The sequence below is a fragment of the Mastigoproctus giganteus genome, chromosome 13 (genome assembly GCF_048544385.1).
Source record: "Mastigoproctus giganteus isolate SK-2022 chromosome 13, ASM4854438v1, whole genome shotgun sequence".
NCBI lineage: Eukaryota > Metazoa > Arthropoda > Arachnida > Uropygi > Thelyphonidae > Mastigoproctus > Mastigoproctus giganteus.
In genome coordinates, this window is record NC_143587.1 from 30,217,153 (window position 1) to 30,232,059 (window position 14,907).

General features: G+C 37.5%; 1 protein-coding gene across 1 annotated transcript in view; it reads right to left on the bottom strand.

Annotated features, from left to right (window-relative positions):
• Positions 1–1,406: 1,406 nt before the first annotated feature.
• The window catches only part of wcy (WW domain-containing adapter protein with coiled-coil wacky), a 252,625-nt gene continuing 239,124 nt past the window's right edge, over positions 1,407–14,907 (bottom strand). Inside the window, exon 13 of the mRNA XM_090388071.1 lies at positions 1,407–1,941. Within this exon, the coding sequence (XP_090244197.1) occupies positions 1,866–1,941 (76 nt within the window). The 3' untranslated portion in view covers positions 1,407–1,865. The remainder of the gene's footprint in view (positions 1,942–14,907) is intronic.

Below are 14,907 nucleotides of genomic sequence, written 5' to 3' on the forward strand. Positions count from 1 at the left end.
TATAAATGAAGCAATTAAACAATACCTGAAATATTTACCATGTATGCCACGTATCATGTATAAATTTTGGAATTTTTTATTAAATTTATGTTTTTAATATATAACCTACCAAGGAAAGTTTTCATAAAAGTATAGATATAAAAAAGAAATCTTTAAATTGAACAAATTACCGTTGTGGACATAACTTTGAGACAATTTATTGATAAAGTTTCCCAATATACAATATATGCTAACATACGACTAATTTACAGACACAGTAACAATAAAAACTTATGAACAATAAATTACTTCAGTATTCAGTAAATTAAAAGTTTTTTATATGTATTAAAATCATATCATGACACAAAAAATTATTTCATGAAATCTATTATAAGAGAAATCAGATAATTCCAACTAAACCTTAGACTTCTTTTGTCACTGTATATATTGTTTTCTATATTATTACTATGTGCTTAATCTTAACATAATTTACCCTGATCTCGGTATTATTCAATTTTCATTTTTACATTTGCTTTTACATATTTCTTAGTTATTTAAAATAAGAATTCATAAAAACAGTCCAAAGAGTACAAACACATTTTTAAGTTAGTTGAGTCATGACTAAAACTCTGAGAAGTGTTCTTACATTTGTTGCAGAATATCACCAAGTTACCTATTAAAAATGGACAAATGAATTGTCCTTTTAGAAAGTGATGAAAATATTCAATGAATCTGTTGATCCTAAAACACGTGAAACAGAGTACATTTCTGTTTTACATATTTTTTTAAAATTCAGTGTTAATTAAAAAAATTGCATTTAATTATACATTAAATTATTTAATAGTCAACAATGGGGAAAATATAACTGAAAATTGTTTCTGAAGTGAATATTATAATATAGATAACTTTTAAAACAAGGAAGCAATCCACATTTTAAAATTTTCCTTATACAATTCATGTGTGTGCATGTGCACAAAAATGCCCCTCTGAATAAAATAATCCCATCAATAACAGTCTCATATTTTTATCAAGGAATTAGCATCCGATGCACATATGAAGGTCTGTACCTATGATCTCATGAAAAAAAAATATTTTTATCACTCAAGAAACAAGATTTATTAACTTTATCACTAATAAACAGCAGAAAAAAAAAAAAAAAAAAAAATTGCATTTAACAAATGAACTCACAGTTAAAATTAAACACTGGATTTAATTTTGTAATTATCCACTATGTCAATGATATCAACTTTTACAACTTTTCATAAAATTAAATATCGCATAACATTACCCAGATTTTCTGTGTTTCTCAAACACTAAAATGGAGTGTGTAAAAAAAAAAAAAAAAAACCACACCTTTATTTTGAAGTTTGGGAATATATTAAGTCCATCAATTTTTCTCTCTCTCTCTACCCCCCCCCCCTTCCCTCCCTCTATATGCGTAAGCAACCACTTCATGCAGCTATGTCTGATCTGATGGTGCGAATAACATGCTGAAATTGTCGGAAATAGGTCCCCTTTAACCTCATATTCTATATACAACGTGAAAAGTAAACGTGATATTTCACATATGAAAACAAAAGCACAGTGCATATACCAACAAATTAACATGATCATATAAACAAACTACAAAATGTTTTTTTGTTTTTTTTCTTTTTTTAGAATTCAAGTACATAAACTACCATATCTTCTGAATGAGCAGTGACCACAAGTTATTAGAATAACAATTCTGAATCGAAATATTATTTGCCTTCTGGCAGTACAATGGCTCCTGTATAAGCACAAGTACATACAGTCTTGTTCTTGGTGTCTCTGCTTAGCTTTGTTTCCTCACAAAGCTACTTTCAGAAAATATTCCTTGTGCAACTCTTTATAATTATCAATATTTACTAGGAATCAGACATAAAAGTGTTCTGACTTTTCCAATCTTCTAATTCTTTTGTTTGTTGTCTTAAGAACATTATCCTGGAGAGGGAAAAAAAACAGTTTATGGTAACACAATAAAACTGTAGTGACATGATAAATAATTAATAGATTAACAGACTAATAGATTATCAGTTGCCACACGCAGAGGTGAAAGTGATTCTTGCACTGCTTCTTTGGAATGAGCAGCAGCCTGGAAAGCAAGGTACTGGGGATTTCAAGGACTGCTGGGAGTCACCATGGAACAAGTAAATACATGGGCTGTGTTAGGGTAACTAACAGTAAGAACAGGAGCATGTATACTTGCATGTACACACCAATGCTAGGAGTATAGTAAATAAATTTGATGTGCTTGTGAAGACATCAAAGGCAGATGTTATTGGGATATCAGAGACATGGTGTCACACAGAGATAAAGAATGCAGATTTGGATGGTACAATGTGCACAGAAAGGGCAGAAGGGGAGGAGAGCTGATGCTGTTAGTTAAGAAACACACAAAATCTAAGGAAGTGCATCCAGTTGACGGGTGGACAGTGCAGTGTTGAGTCACTTTGGTGTGACATAAGCACTGGGAAAAGCAAGTTGAGAGTAGGAGTGTGTTATAGGCCTAATGATACTGATGAGTACAATGAACAACTGTACAGAGAAATACACCAATGCACCAAAACATTATGACCACTTACCTAATATGATGTTGGTCTACCACGTGCAGACAAAACAGCTCGTACCAGGTGAGGCATAGATGCTACAAGATTTCTAAATGTGTCTTGTGGTATCTGGTACCAACACGTAACCAGCAGATCCTTTAACTCCTGTAAGGTGCGTGATTGAGATGCGGCAGTTTGGAGTTGCTGTTCCAACACAAACTACAGATGCTCGATGAGATTGATGTCTGCAGAATTTTGAGGCCAGGGCAATACCTGGAAGTCTTCCTCATGTTCCGTGAACCAGTCTCGAAGAATCCGGGCGGTGTAGCATGGCACATTATCCTGCTGAAAGATGGCACTGCCAGAGGGGAAGACCGTTGCCATGAAAGGGTGTACCTGTTCAGCAATGATGTTTAGGTAGGTGGTAGACGTCAGAGTGTCCAGCACATGGATGACTGGATCCAGAGTATCCCAGAAGAACATCGCCCAAAGCATGACACCGCCATCACATCTCCAGGTAAACAACACACACACGCACGCACCCGGCCATCCACATGGCACAACAGGAAACACGATTCATTGGACCAGGACGACCTTATTCCAATCACTCAAGGTCCAGTTTCAATGTTTGCTTGCCCATTGTAGGCGCTGTTGCCAGTGAACCGTGGTTAACATGGGCACTTGGAGCAGCCTGCGGCTATGCAGCCCCATTACTCTCGTCACCAGCATTCCAATTACAGGTGAGCTGAGCCACAGTCGCCCTTCTGTTGCTACGTACCATCTGGGAAAGCCTTCACCCACCTCGAGCATCGATGAGCCATGGTCGTCCAACACCTTGCCGGCGGTTCGTGGGTTTTCTCTCCTTGGACTACTTTTGGTAGGTACTAACCATGGCTGACCGTAAGCACCCCACCAGCTGTGACATTTCGGATATGCTCTGATCCAGTCATCTGGCCATCACAATTTGGACTTTGTCAAACTCGCTTAATACTTCTGTCTTTCCCATCTGAAGAACAAGAGTAACACTGATTAACGGAGCTCAGTATCAGGTGTTTTTTGTACTGCGCCCCAACCCGCACCATAGTTCACCTGCAGTTGTTCAATTTGCATAACGACTCACTGGTCATAATGTTTTGGCTCAACGGTGTAGAGTGGGCCAGTAAATCAGATTGTCTTATAATGGTGGATTTTAACTTCCCATATATAGACTGAAACTTGCGAGTTGGTCACTCATACACTACCAAGACTTTTGTGAAATTATTAGAGGACTGTTTTCTACAGCAGCACTTTTGAAAGGCAACCAGAGGGAGTAATACTCTTGATCTGATTATCCCAGCAGTGATTCTTCATGAATCTGCAGATAAAGAAACCACTATGTGGCAGTGATCACAGTGTACTGATGTGGGATTTACTTAAAGATGTAATTACCATCAGGGGTCAAGGGAAGAGTTTTTTCTTTCATAAAGGTGACTACAGTGGTCTCAGACAGATTTTAAATTCTATACAGTGGGGCCAACTGATGATGTTACCAAGAGAATTAATCTTGGAAGCTACTAGGCTTCTACTCAAAACTAGGCTTCTACTGCCCAGACACGATAGGAGAGAGTATATGATGAGAGCCTTGTCGATCAATTCGGCCCTGGAAAGATTGTGCAAGGCTCAAGGGGTAGAATTTTTTTCAGCCTGGACTGTACTTGTTAACAGGAGAGATTGCTTCTACAGGGATGGGATACACTTAAATAGAAAGGGTGCAAGAATATTTGCTGATGCAATCGAGGCAGTGTTAGGTGGGTCGGAAAACTGCTAGCTTGGGGGGGAGACAAAGACCAATAGATTGACAGTAGCCACTGGCAGAGGTGAAAGAGATTCTTGCACTGCTTCTATTAGAATGAGCAGAAGCCTGAAAAACAAGATGCATGATATTTCAGAGACTGCTGGGAGCCATTGCGGTACAAGTAAACACATGGGTTGCGTTAGGGTAGCTAAGAATAGAAACAGGTGCAGGTATACTTGCGTGTACACCAATGCTAGGAGTTTAGTAAATAAATTTGATGAATTTGAGGTATTGCTCAAAACATCAAAGGCAGATATTGTTGGGATATCAGAGACGTGGTGTCACACATATATAAGGGGATGCAGAACTGGAATTTGGGGAGTACAATGTCTACAGAAAGGATAGACAGGATAGGAAGGGGGGGAGGGGTTATGCTATTAGTGAAGAAACACATAAAAACCAAGGAAGTGAAGCCAGTTGACATCGCTGGACAGTGCAGTGTTGAGTCAGTTTGGTGTGACATAAGCATTGGGAGATCAAAATTGAGAGTAGGAGTGTGCTATAGGCCTAATGACTCTGATGAGTATAATAAGAAACTGTACAGGGAAATAGAGTGGGCCAGTAAATCAGAGTCTTATAATGGGAGTTTTAATTTCCCAGATATTGACTGGAATTTGGGGACTGGTCACTCACACACTAGCAGGGCTTTTGTGGATTTATTGGATGATTGTTTTCTACATCAGCATGTTCGGGAGGCAACTAGAGGGAGTAATACTCTTGATTTGATTATCAGAAGTGATTCTTCATGCATTAAGAATCTGCAGATAAATGAACCACTAGGTGGCAGTGATCACAGTGTGCTGAAGTGGGATTTACTCAAAGAGGTAACTACCATTAGGGGTAAAGGGAAGGGTTATCGCTTCCGTAAAGGCGACTACAATGGACTGAGACAGTATTTAAATTCTATACAGTGGGACCAACTGATGATGTTACCAACAGCAAATTCAAAATGGGAAGCATTCAAAGAACTTATCTTGGAAGCTACTAGGCTTTACATACCAACTAAGAAATATTGTTCAAGGTTTAGGCCAAAATGGATGTCAGATGAACTTATGAGGCATATGGCAGAGAAGAAAAATGCATGGGATACTTACAAATTAACACATGACACAGTAGCCTATTATAGATACAAGTTGATATGCTACCAAGTTACAAAGGAGGTTAGGCAGATTACGAGAAATCCTTGGCAAGGGATGCAAAGAAACACAGCAAAGAGTTCTTTACTTATGTAAACTCTAGAAGGAAGGGGATGAATCAGATTGGTCCACTTGATATTGATGGGTCAACTGTTGATGATCCTGCTCAGGTAGCTAACAAACTAAATGAATATTTTGCATCGACATTCACACATGAGGAGTTATTCAGTGAGGGGAATGCCAGAGGTGTATTCAACTCTGGCAGTAACCTAGAGAATCTTGTAATAACTGAGAGTAAGGTGGAGGAGAGGTTGTTGAAGATAAACACAAGAAAAGCACCCGGGGTGGATGGGATCTATCCAGTTATATTAAAGGAGGCAGCAAAGGAAGTAAGCAAACCCTTAGCCATAATTATGAGAGCTTCCTTGGACTCAGGGGAGGTACCCATAGACTGGAAATGTGCAAATGTGACCCCAATTCACAAAGGAGGATCAAAGGCTGACACAAGTAATTATAGACCTGTGAGCTTAACTTCTGTTCCGGGAAAATTAATGGAGGCACTGGTTAAAGAAGCACTGCAGGATCATTTAGACAAGACTTCGGTTATAGCTCGGACACAGCATGGTTTTGTTAAGGGGAAGTCTTGCTTGACCAAATTGATTGGATACTATGATGCAGTCACAAAAGAACTGGATGCAAGGAATAGCTTTGATATTATATACTTGGATCTTAGAAAGGCTTTTGATACTGTTGCACATGGAAGACTGCTACACAAATGAGCATTGTGACATTGGAGGCAAATTGCTGCTATGGATAAAGGGGTGGTTGAGGGGGAGAAGACAGAGAGTGGTAATCAATGGACACTGCTCATCGTGGACTAATGTTATTAGTGGAGTCCCTCAGGGCTCAGTGTTGGGTCCATTATTGTTTTCTGTATTTATAAATGATATTGATGATGGTATATCAAGTTTAATGTCCAAGTTTTCAGTATTTATAAATGATATTGATGATGGTATATCAAGTTTAATGTCCAAGTTTTCAGACGATACAAAGGTAGGCAGGGTTGTCAAGGACACTACTGACACTATGCTGCTGCAACAGGATCTGGAAAGGTTGAGCAGATGGGCTGAGAGGTGGCAAATGAAGTTTAACATTGACAAATGTAAAGTACTACACATGGGAAACAGCAACCCCAGAGCAACGTATCAACTCTGTGGTACTACACTGACAGTGGTAGAGAATGAAAGGGACTTGGGGGTGGTTGTGCAGGCAGATATGAAGTTCTCTGAGCAGTGCAGACGGGCTGCAAGAGTAGCTCATGGTGTATTGTCAATGATATACAGGAATTTTTCCAGCAGGGATAAGGAGGTGATTATTCCCTTGTATAAGGCAATGGTCAGGCCACACCTAGAGTACTGTATACAGGTCTGGAGGCCTCATTTCAAGGATGTAGAGCTGCTGGAACGAGTACAGAGAAGGGCAACAAGATTAGTGAATGGAACAAAGGGTGCTCTTACGAAGAAAGGCTTAAGTTTTACAAATTACAGTGTCTGGAGACGGCACCAGTGAGGTGATCTGACAGAGGTGTATAAAGCCTTGAATGGTTTGAGCATGCTCAATGCTGATGGGATTCTTCCTCTAGCTCAGAATAATCACCTGTGAGGGCATAAATTCAAATTGAGGAAAGACAGATGTAGGATAGACGTGCGGAAATTTGCCTTTAGCCAGTGGGTGGTTGGTTGGTGGAACAGACTTCCATCCCTTGTCGTGGAGGTTGATAGCCTAAATAGGTTTAAGGCTCAGCTGGACAGGTATTTTGAACGAACAGGGTGAAGTGGAAGTGGGTTTTTTTTTTTTTTTTTTTGCTGATGCTGCATAAGCTTGCTTTCTTGCATCAAATGCCTCTACTAATGCTAATACAGTGGTCTCAGACAGATTTTAAATTCTATACAGTGGGGCCAACTGATGATGTTACCAAGAGAATTAATCTTGGAAGCTACTAGGCTTCAAAATATAATTTGAGTAGAAGCTACTAGGCTTCTACTCAAAATATAAAAATTCTGAGACACAGATGCCTATGGTAGATATAAGATAGTGCATAATCAAGTCACAAAGGATGTTATGCAAGCAAAGGCAGATTACGAGAAATCTTTGGCAAAGGATGCAAAGAAAAATGGTAAAGACTTCTTTACTTAAGTAAACTCTAGAAGGAAGGGGATGAATTCGATTGGTCCATTTGACATTGATGGTTCGATTCTTGATGAACCTGCTGAGAGAGCTGACAAACTAAATGAGTATTTTGCATCTACACTTACGCATGAAGAGGTCTGTAGGGAAGTGGAGGCCAGAATTTTATCAAACTCTGGCAGGGAGCTATACAATTTTGTAATAATCAAGAGCAGCAAAGTGTAGGAGAAAATTTTTGAAATAGAACATAAGAAAGGCATCTAGTTATATTAAATAGATCTATCCAGTTATATTAAAGGAAGCAGCAAAGGAAGTAAGCAAACCCTTAGAAGACATAATTATGAAAGCTTCCTTGGAATCAGGGGGACGTCTCCGTGGACTGGAGATGTGCAAATGTGTCCCCAATTCATGAAGGGGGATCAAATGGCGATGTAATTACAAGATGGTTGAGTGGGAGAAGATAGAGCGGAAATCAATGGACATTGCTCTTCGTACACTAATGTTATTAGTAGAGTCTTCCAGGGTTTGGTATTGCACCCATCGTTGTCTGCTGTATTTATCAATGATATTGATGAAGTTACATCAGCGTCAATGTCTAAATTTGCAGACAATATGAAAGTTTGCAGGATTGTTAATGACAGTAATGATAGTACATTACTGCAACAGGATCTAGAAAAGTTGGGCAGATGGGCTGAGAGGTGGCAAATGAAGTTTAACATTGACAAATGTAAAGTACTCCATATAAGTAGCAGTAACCCCAGAGCAACGTACCAACTGGTTGGTACTAAACTCAGGTTAGTGGAGAATTAAAAGGACCTGGGGGCAATTTCGCAGTCAGATATAAAGTTTTCTGAGCAGTGCAGACAGGCTGCAAGAGTAGCTCATGGTGTCTTGTCAATGACATACAGGAATTTTGCTAGCAGGGGTAAGGAGGTGATTTTCCCATTGTATAAGGCAATGGTCAGGCCACACCTTGAGTAGTGCATACAGGTCTGGAGGCCTAATTTTAGGAAGGATGTAGAGCTGCTGGAATGAGTACAGATAAGGGCAACAAGATTGGTGAGTGGAATAAAGGGTTGCGGTTAATAAGAAAGGCGTAAGTTCTACAAATTGCAGTGTCTGGAGACTAGGGACCTGAGAGTGATCTAATTTAGGTGTATAAGGCCTGTTGAATGGTTTGAGCAAACTCAATGCTGACAGGATTCTTCCTCTTGGTCAGATTACTCACCTAAGGGGACAAACTCAAACTGAGGAAAGACAACTGTAGAATAGTTGTGCAGAAATTTGCCTTTAGCCAGCAGGTGGTTGGAAGTTGGAACAAACTTCCATCTGTTGTAGTGGAGGTCAACAACTTACATAAGTTTAAGGCTAAACAAACATTTGGTGTGAATGGAAAGGTTTTTTTTTTTTTTTTGGCTAAGAAGCTTGCTTTCTTGCATCATATGCCTCTACTAATGCTAATTTGACTCTCTCTCTTCCTTATTATTAATTAAACTACTTTTTCGATGCAATTCAAGTGTCTCTGCATTAAAGTTACCTTGAAAGAAATACAGGATAATTTTTAAGAATAATAAACAGATATCCATAAAAAAGAGAATGAATTCTTATTCAAGAATAAAACAAAAAAAAATTTATATTATTATAAAAACAGAAAAATGAAATTATTATAGTAGCTTAAAATTCAAAAAATAAAATCATTATCCCCCATTGTATAAGAGTTTTATTTTTATTTTTTAAAAAATCAACAGCCGTCAACCATCAGCAAAAATCAACATGACTTAGATTTAGGATATCGACCAAGACTACACTTGCACCTGCATCAAGAATATTTGTGAGACACCTTTCTGTATATACAGAAAGAATCAATGAATTAGACAACAATCCCCAGTAGTTACATGCAAATACAGAATTACATGAAATCCATAATTTAACCTACCTATAGAGTAATGCAAGAATCACTGTAAATAAAATTTGAAAACTTGAGCTTCTCTAGGCAGATCAACTATTTCTGACATTGTAGGAACAAATTTGGTCCTTGAGGCTGTAACAGACATTCTCTCAGATATGTCAAGCTGGGTTGCTATCCCTGGGATCTAAAATGCTGATGGAACTGACATTCAGGTGTCACTCAAGTGAAGTGGGCCAAATTTCGACAGTCTGGTTGTTCTGCGACAACTAAATCCTCCGCTTGCACCTTCACTATGGTGGGACTGTTTGTAACTCTGGGTATAACCCCCAATGTAAGCAGGGGTCAAGGTGCATCATTCCTCCATGTGGATCCCACCACATGGAGGAATTCCGTCCCTCTGTTCTACCAGGTAATACTAGGTGGTAGATGACATCAACCAGCGAAATACCACCAATTTGCTTATGGAGGCTTGAAGTAGTGGAACCCATGCTTAGTCTCCAGAAGAAAACTCCAGCAACCCCCCCCCCATCTCTTCCATTATGGATTGTGATCAATATCTGGGAGTCCGAATAATGTGTACGTGGGGGACATTGTCGAGGCTACATCGTGTCAAGGAGCTGGGTATATTTTTGCTCAGTGTAAGCCACATCAACCTCATAAATGTCCTCTCCGCCTTTTCTTACTACTGAATACATCACGCATAGTCAAACTAATAGAGCAAACTTATCTGCAAAAATATCTAAACGTCCCATACGTTTCCTCGTTCATTTCACAAATATACGTGGGCTCAGTTCCAATCTCAATGATGTCCATTTCCACTTACAATCTGCCAAAACTTTCCATGTACTTTTTTCTGACAGAATCCAAACTATCAGTTGTTTCAACCACTGCTCATCTCAGTTGTCCTAATTATTCATTGTATGATTCCTTTCACTTCAAGGGTACTTTGTGCATATGTCCACTCAGATATTCCCTGTCAGAGACAGTAATTTGGAATATCCTCTCTTCGATTTTCTCTGGCTTAAGATATCTTTATCCCATTCTGTCAAATTCATCTGTTACCTCTATCATTCTCCCAACTCCCCTAATCACTAAGAACAGTTTGACTTCCTCTCTTTGAAACTTGACTTTCTCCAGTTCAACTTTCCTAAGAGTGAGATAATTTTCCTTGGTGATTTTAATGTTCATAACTTTATCTGGCTTCCATTTTCTAGTCACATGGATCTAGCTGGTTGAAATGCTGAGGCTTTTGCAATTACTAATAACCTTGCACAGATTGTTCATTTACCTACCAGATAATCCTAACCACACAGCCAAGACTTTTTCTCACAAACAACTCTTCTAAGTACATGGTTGAGGTGAGGGGTCTTCTGGGCACCTCAGATTACAACTTGGTGATGGTCTCTTCTGCAATGGAGCCTTTCTCTCTTGGCCATTCTCAACCTCGTATTGTTTGGCATTACAAGAATGCAAAATGGGATGATCTGCGCTATTTCTTTTCTTCTGATGTCAACGTTTGTTCAGATCATGCCAGTGAAATTATTCTTGTAGGGATGAAATCCTTTATTCCACACTTCACCTTAAAATCTGGTGCTTTATCTAAATCTTGGTTTTTCCAGTAAGTGTGCTGAGGCTGTTCAAGATAAGAATTTTTTTCATCTTCTCAACCTTCTACCCATGCATGGCACTAAAGTACTATAGGTTCTAACACCTTTTGTGCTTGGGGTAAAAAAAAAAACACCCTGAAATATGGTGCTATCCTGATATAGGGACACACAAATTTTAGAATATTTAGAAGGGACACAGAGGAGCAAAGGAACAAGGATATTATGCTGCTTATTAAAAGCTGTTTGAAAGCAACAAGGTGGTTTACAGAGCATGATCAAGTCAAAGTGAATGTTGAATCCATGTCATGTGAGATAATGGTAAAGGATATGCTAAAAATATCTTTAGGCAACTTGAATGGGAAAGACATAGCAAGAGTAGTTTATCAGCTTAATGGATAAAAGAAAACTTCCTACAATCCAGTAAGAAGTTTTTTCTTTTCTTTCTGAGAGTCCTCAAAAAAAAAAAAAAAAAAAGTCCCAATATTAACTATTGGTTGAAGACAAATTTTTGCTTGGTATGTTTTTTAAATTTTATTGCATCATTTTATTAGAATGAGAGAAGACCTATAGGGCATGCATGTGCTATGTCTTCTATTTTTGCCTTGTGGTAGTGTTAGCATGGCAACTCTACCACACAATACTATGAAGCTTGGAATTGTTTGTTTACAGTTCAAGTTTACTTACTTTTAGACTGCCTGTAGTTATTTACAGAATTTCCCACTTTATCAATGGATATCAAGTTTCAATAAATGAGAAATTAACTGCTTGGAGATGTCATTTATTTGAAAGTACTACAATACAAGTATAATTCATTGTGAAGGCAAATTCTGTTTGCTGAACATAAAGAATAGAACAGACTGTATTTAAAGAACTCTCTCCTAAGTGCTCTATAGATAAACTGTCTTAAATGAGTGTTATTGAGAGTATTTGTTATTTTTGAATAATAATAAATTTTGTCATTATTATTCAAAAAGCATGAAAGACAATATTCACTTGGGATAGAGCTAGCAATACTCAAAATCGTGTGCTTCACTTAGTACCAAATGTGAAATAAAAAAAATAAAAAAATGAAAATGGAATACACATAATAAGCAGATTTAATGGTTTTTTAAAACTGGAAAACAGAAGAAACTAAGTTTCAAATTTATAATTTATGGCTCTAACTTTTTTTTTTTTAAATTTTCAGCAGAATTAATAAATTTTGAATTTTATTAAAACAAAAAAATTGAAATTACATACACAAAGTATTGTAATCTACTAAGGAAAAATGAAATACAGATAACCCTCGTATAACACAGTAATGTTCCTAAAATCTTGTGTAGTGTGAAACGATGTACAGGCTAAGAACCAGTACAAAAAAAAAAAAAAAAAAAAAAAGGAGGAGGGGGGTTACGTTTCAAAAGCTAACAAAAATACATAATTTTTTTTATAACTACTGGAAACTTAATTTTTATTAAAAATAGAATAACTGAATAAACGTCTTACAAACTGTCATACATATATGTCAGATAAATGTCCATTTAATTTTCTTCCTCTTCACTGCTAAGCACAATCAAACAAGAACATTTTCTCTGTTGCAGAATAACTTCACCTTCTGACCTTTCTTCTGCAGCATCTAGATTTCGTGTATCTTCTGCTCTCTTTAAATTTCATGGTATGGAGCTAAGCGTTTTTGAAGCTCTCTTTTGCACTTTGTGCTCCTTTCAGTCGAATGATCTGCATTTGAAAAATAAGATTCTAACTGCTCGACTAAGTTTATGCCTTCCCGTATGCTTTTTAGTGTAAAATTTATTTGGTTTACCTACAATGCCATTTCCACCAAATCTGTTTTGCCAGCCACTTTTTCTACCAGTAATTCTTGAGCGTCTTCAGTAGTCATATCATCAAAACCGTGCCCTCCTACCGACTTAGTAAGTTCTACTATGGCACCGATTCCGCTTTCTGCCGGTTCGACCATATTTCTTGAATGAACTAACTCTGGCCATACATTTTTCCAACACTCATTTAATGTTGATGGTTTTACTTCTTTGAGTGATAAAGCTATGATTCTGATACAGTCCACAATCAAAAAATGTTTCCATGCCTCCAACAGTTCAATAGATTCAGAATCAATTTTTTACAAAATTGATTGCGAATTTTTTTCAAATTTAACATCAAAAATCAAAAACTGATTTTCTGATGTTAGGGTAGATATAATGACTTGATCTAATGGCTGAATTAAAGTTGTATTAGGTGATAGGTACATTAATGTTTGAATGACTTATAAAAGCAAAAATAACTTTACAAAACCATTAAAAGGCATCAGCTGCATGCTTCAAAGTCACAATTTTTTATGGTTTCAAACAATCACAAGTTCAGCAGCACAGAACCCAACACGGAGATTTCCCAATATTTATTTATTTATTTTTTTTTTGCATAACAACTGGCATTATGATTAACAATTAATGTTAAGTCAACAATCCCTGTTTAACAGTGGGAATTTGCAAAAAAGAATGGAAATGTTGAAAAATTACATCCAACATAATAGCAGGGTTTCTCCCAAACAAAAGCTCAAAAATATTGTGTTATGCGAGGTTTTCTGCAATTCTCTAGTCATGTTAGAGCAAAATTGTGTTAGAGCAAAACTGTGTTTAGGCAACCACCCGTGTTATGTGTGTGTAGGGAGGGGTTGCCTGTACTTTACAGTTGCCTGTAGTTTACAGAATTCAAAAAATCTGTAAACTTTTGCCAGAAATTAAAAAGAAAATTTTCACCTGTCAGGTCCTGCACTATCACTGCAGGATTAATAATGATTGCTACAAGATCCACTCTGAACACGTTTCACCAAGGATATCATGGTTCACACAGAAATGTCCACAGACTATTCACATAAGAGGTCATAATTCATTACTTGTATAGCCTGTGGTATGCACTTCAGTAGATAAGCCTAGCTCAGCTAATGATTCCTCTCCTTGTGCCCAATATAAGGAGTGTATTGATCTCAAATTAAAACTTGGTGCATTACTAGATGAAACTGAGTTACTAAATAAATGGGTGGATGCTCTAATGGCAAATAAAACTGGGGAATTGTCAGGGGCTCAAGTATCTAGTAACCGAACAATTCCCTGAAGTTGCAACCCTGTCCTCATTTCAAGAGGTTGATGGATGCCCACTTCTTGGATCATTGCAAAAATCCTCACATCTGTCTCTGAACCACTTATACCATTCAAACACACTGGTTTATGTGACTTAATGTTTCATTACCATAATACAATGTTTCATTGCAGATTTTCCCAGTTTAAAGCAAAATTTGACATTCATTTGTTTTTCCATTGCAAAATCATGACATAGAACATTAATGTTACTAATGAAACTGGTTGTTACTTGCAACCTGTCAGCCTACTGGATAATCTCTGTACCACCATCTGTTGGAGCAGTTTGAACTACAACGTGCTACTTCCATTTATTTCCAAACTCATCGAACATGACCACAACAGAACCAATCCTGGAACTTTATTCCCATACTTTGTATGTTACGAATATTGCTGTCCCTATACTGTAAACAAATCATATAATTGTTTACAATTCCTGCGATCTCCACAAAATTTTATGAGTTTATGGAACGACCATGTGGGTAACTTTAAAAACTCATTGCTATTATAATAAAATGAATAAATTTCTGTTTATACACACTGTGGTCGCTTCAGCC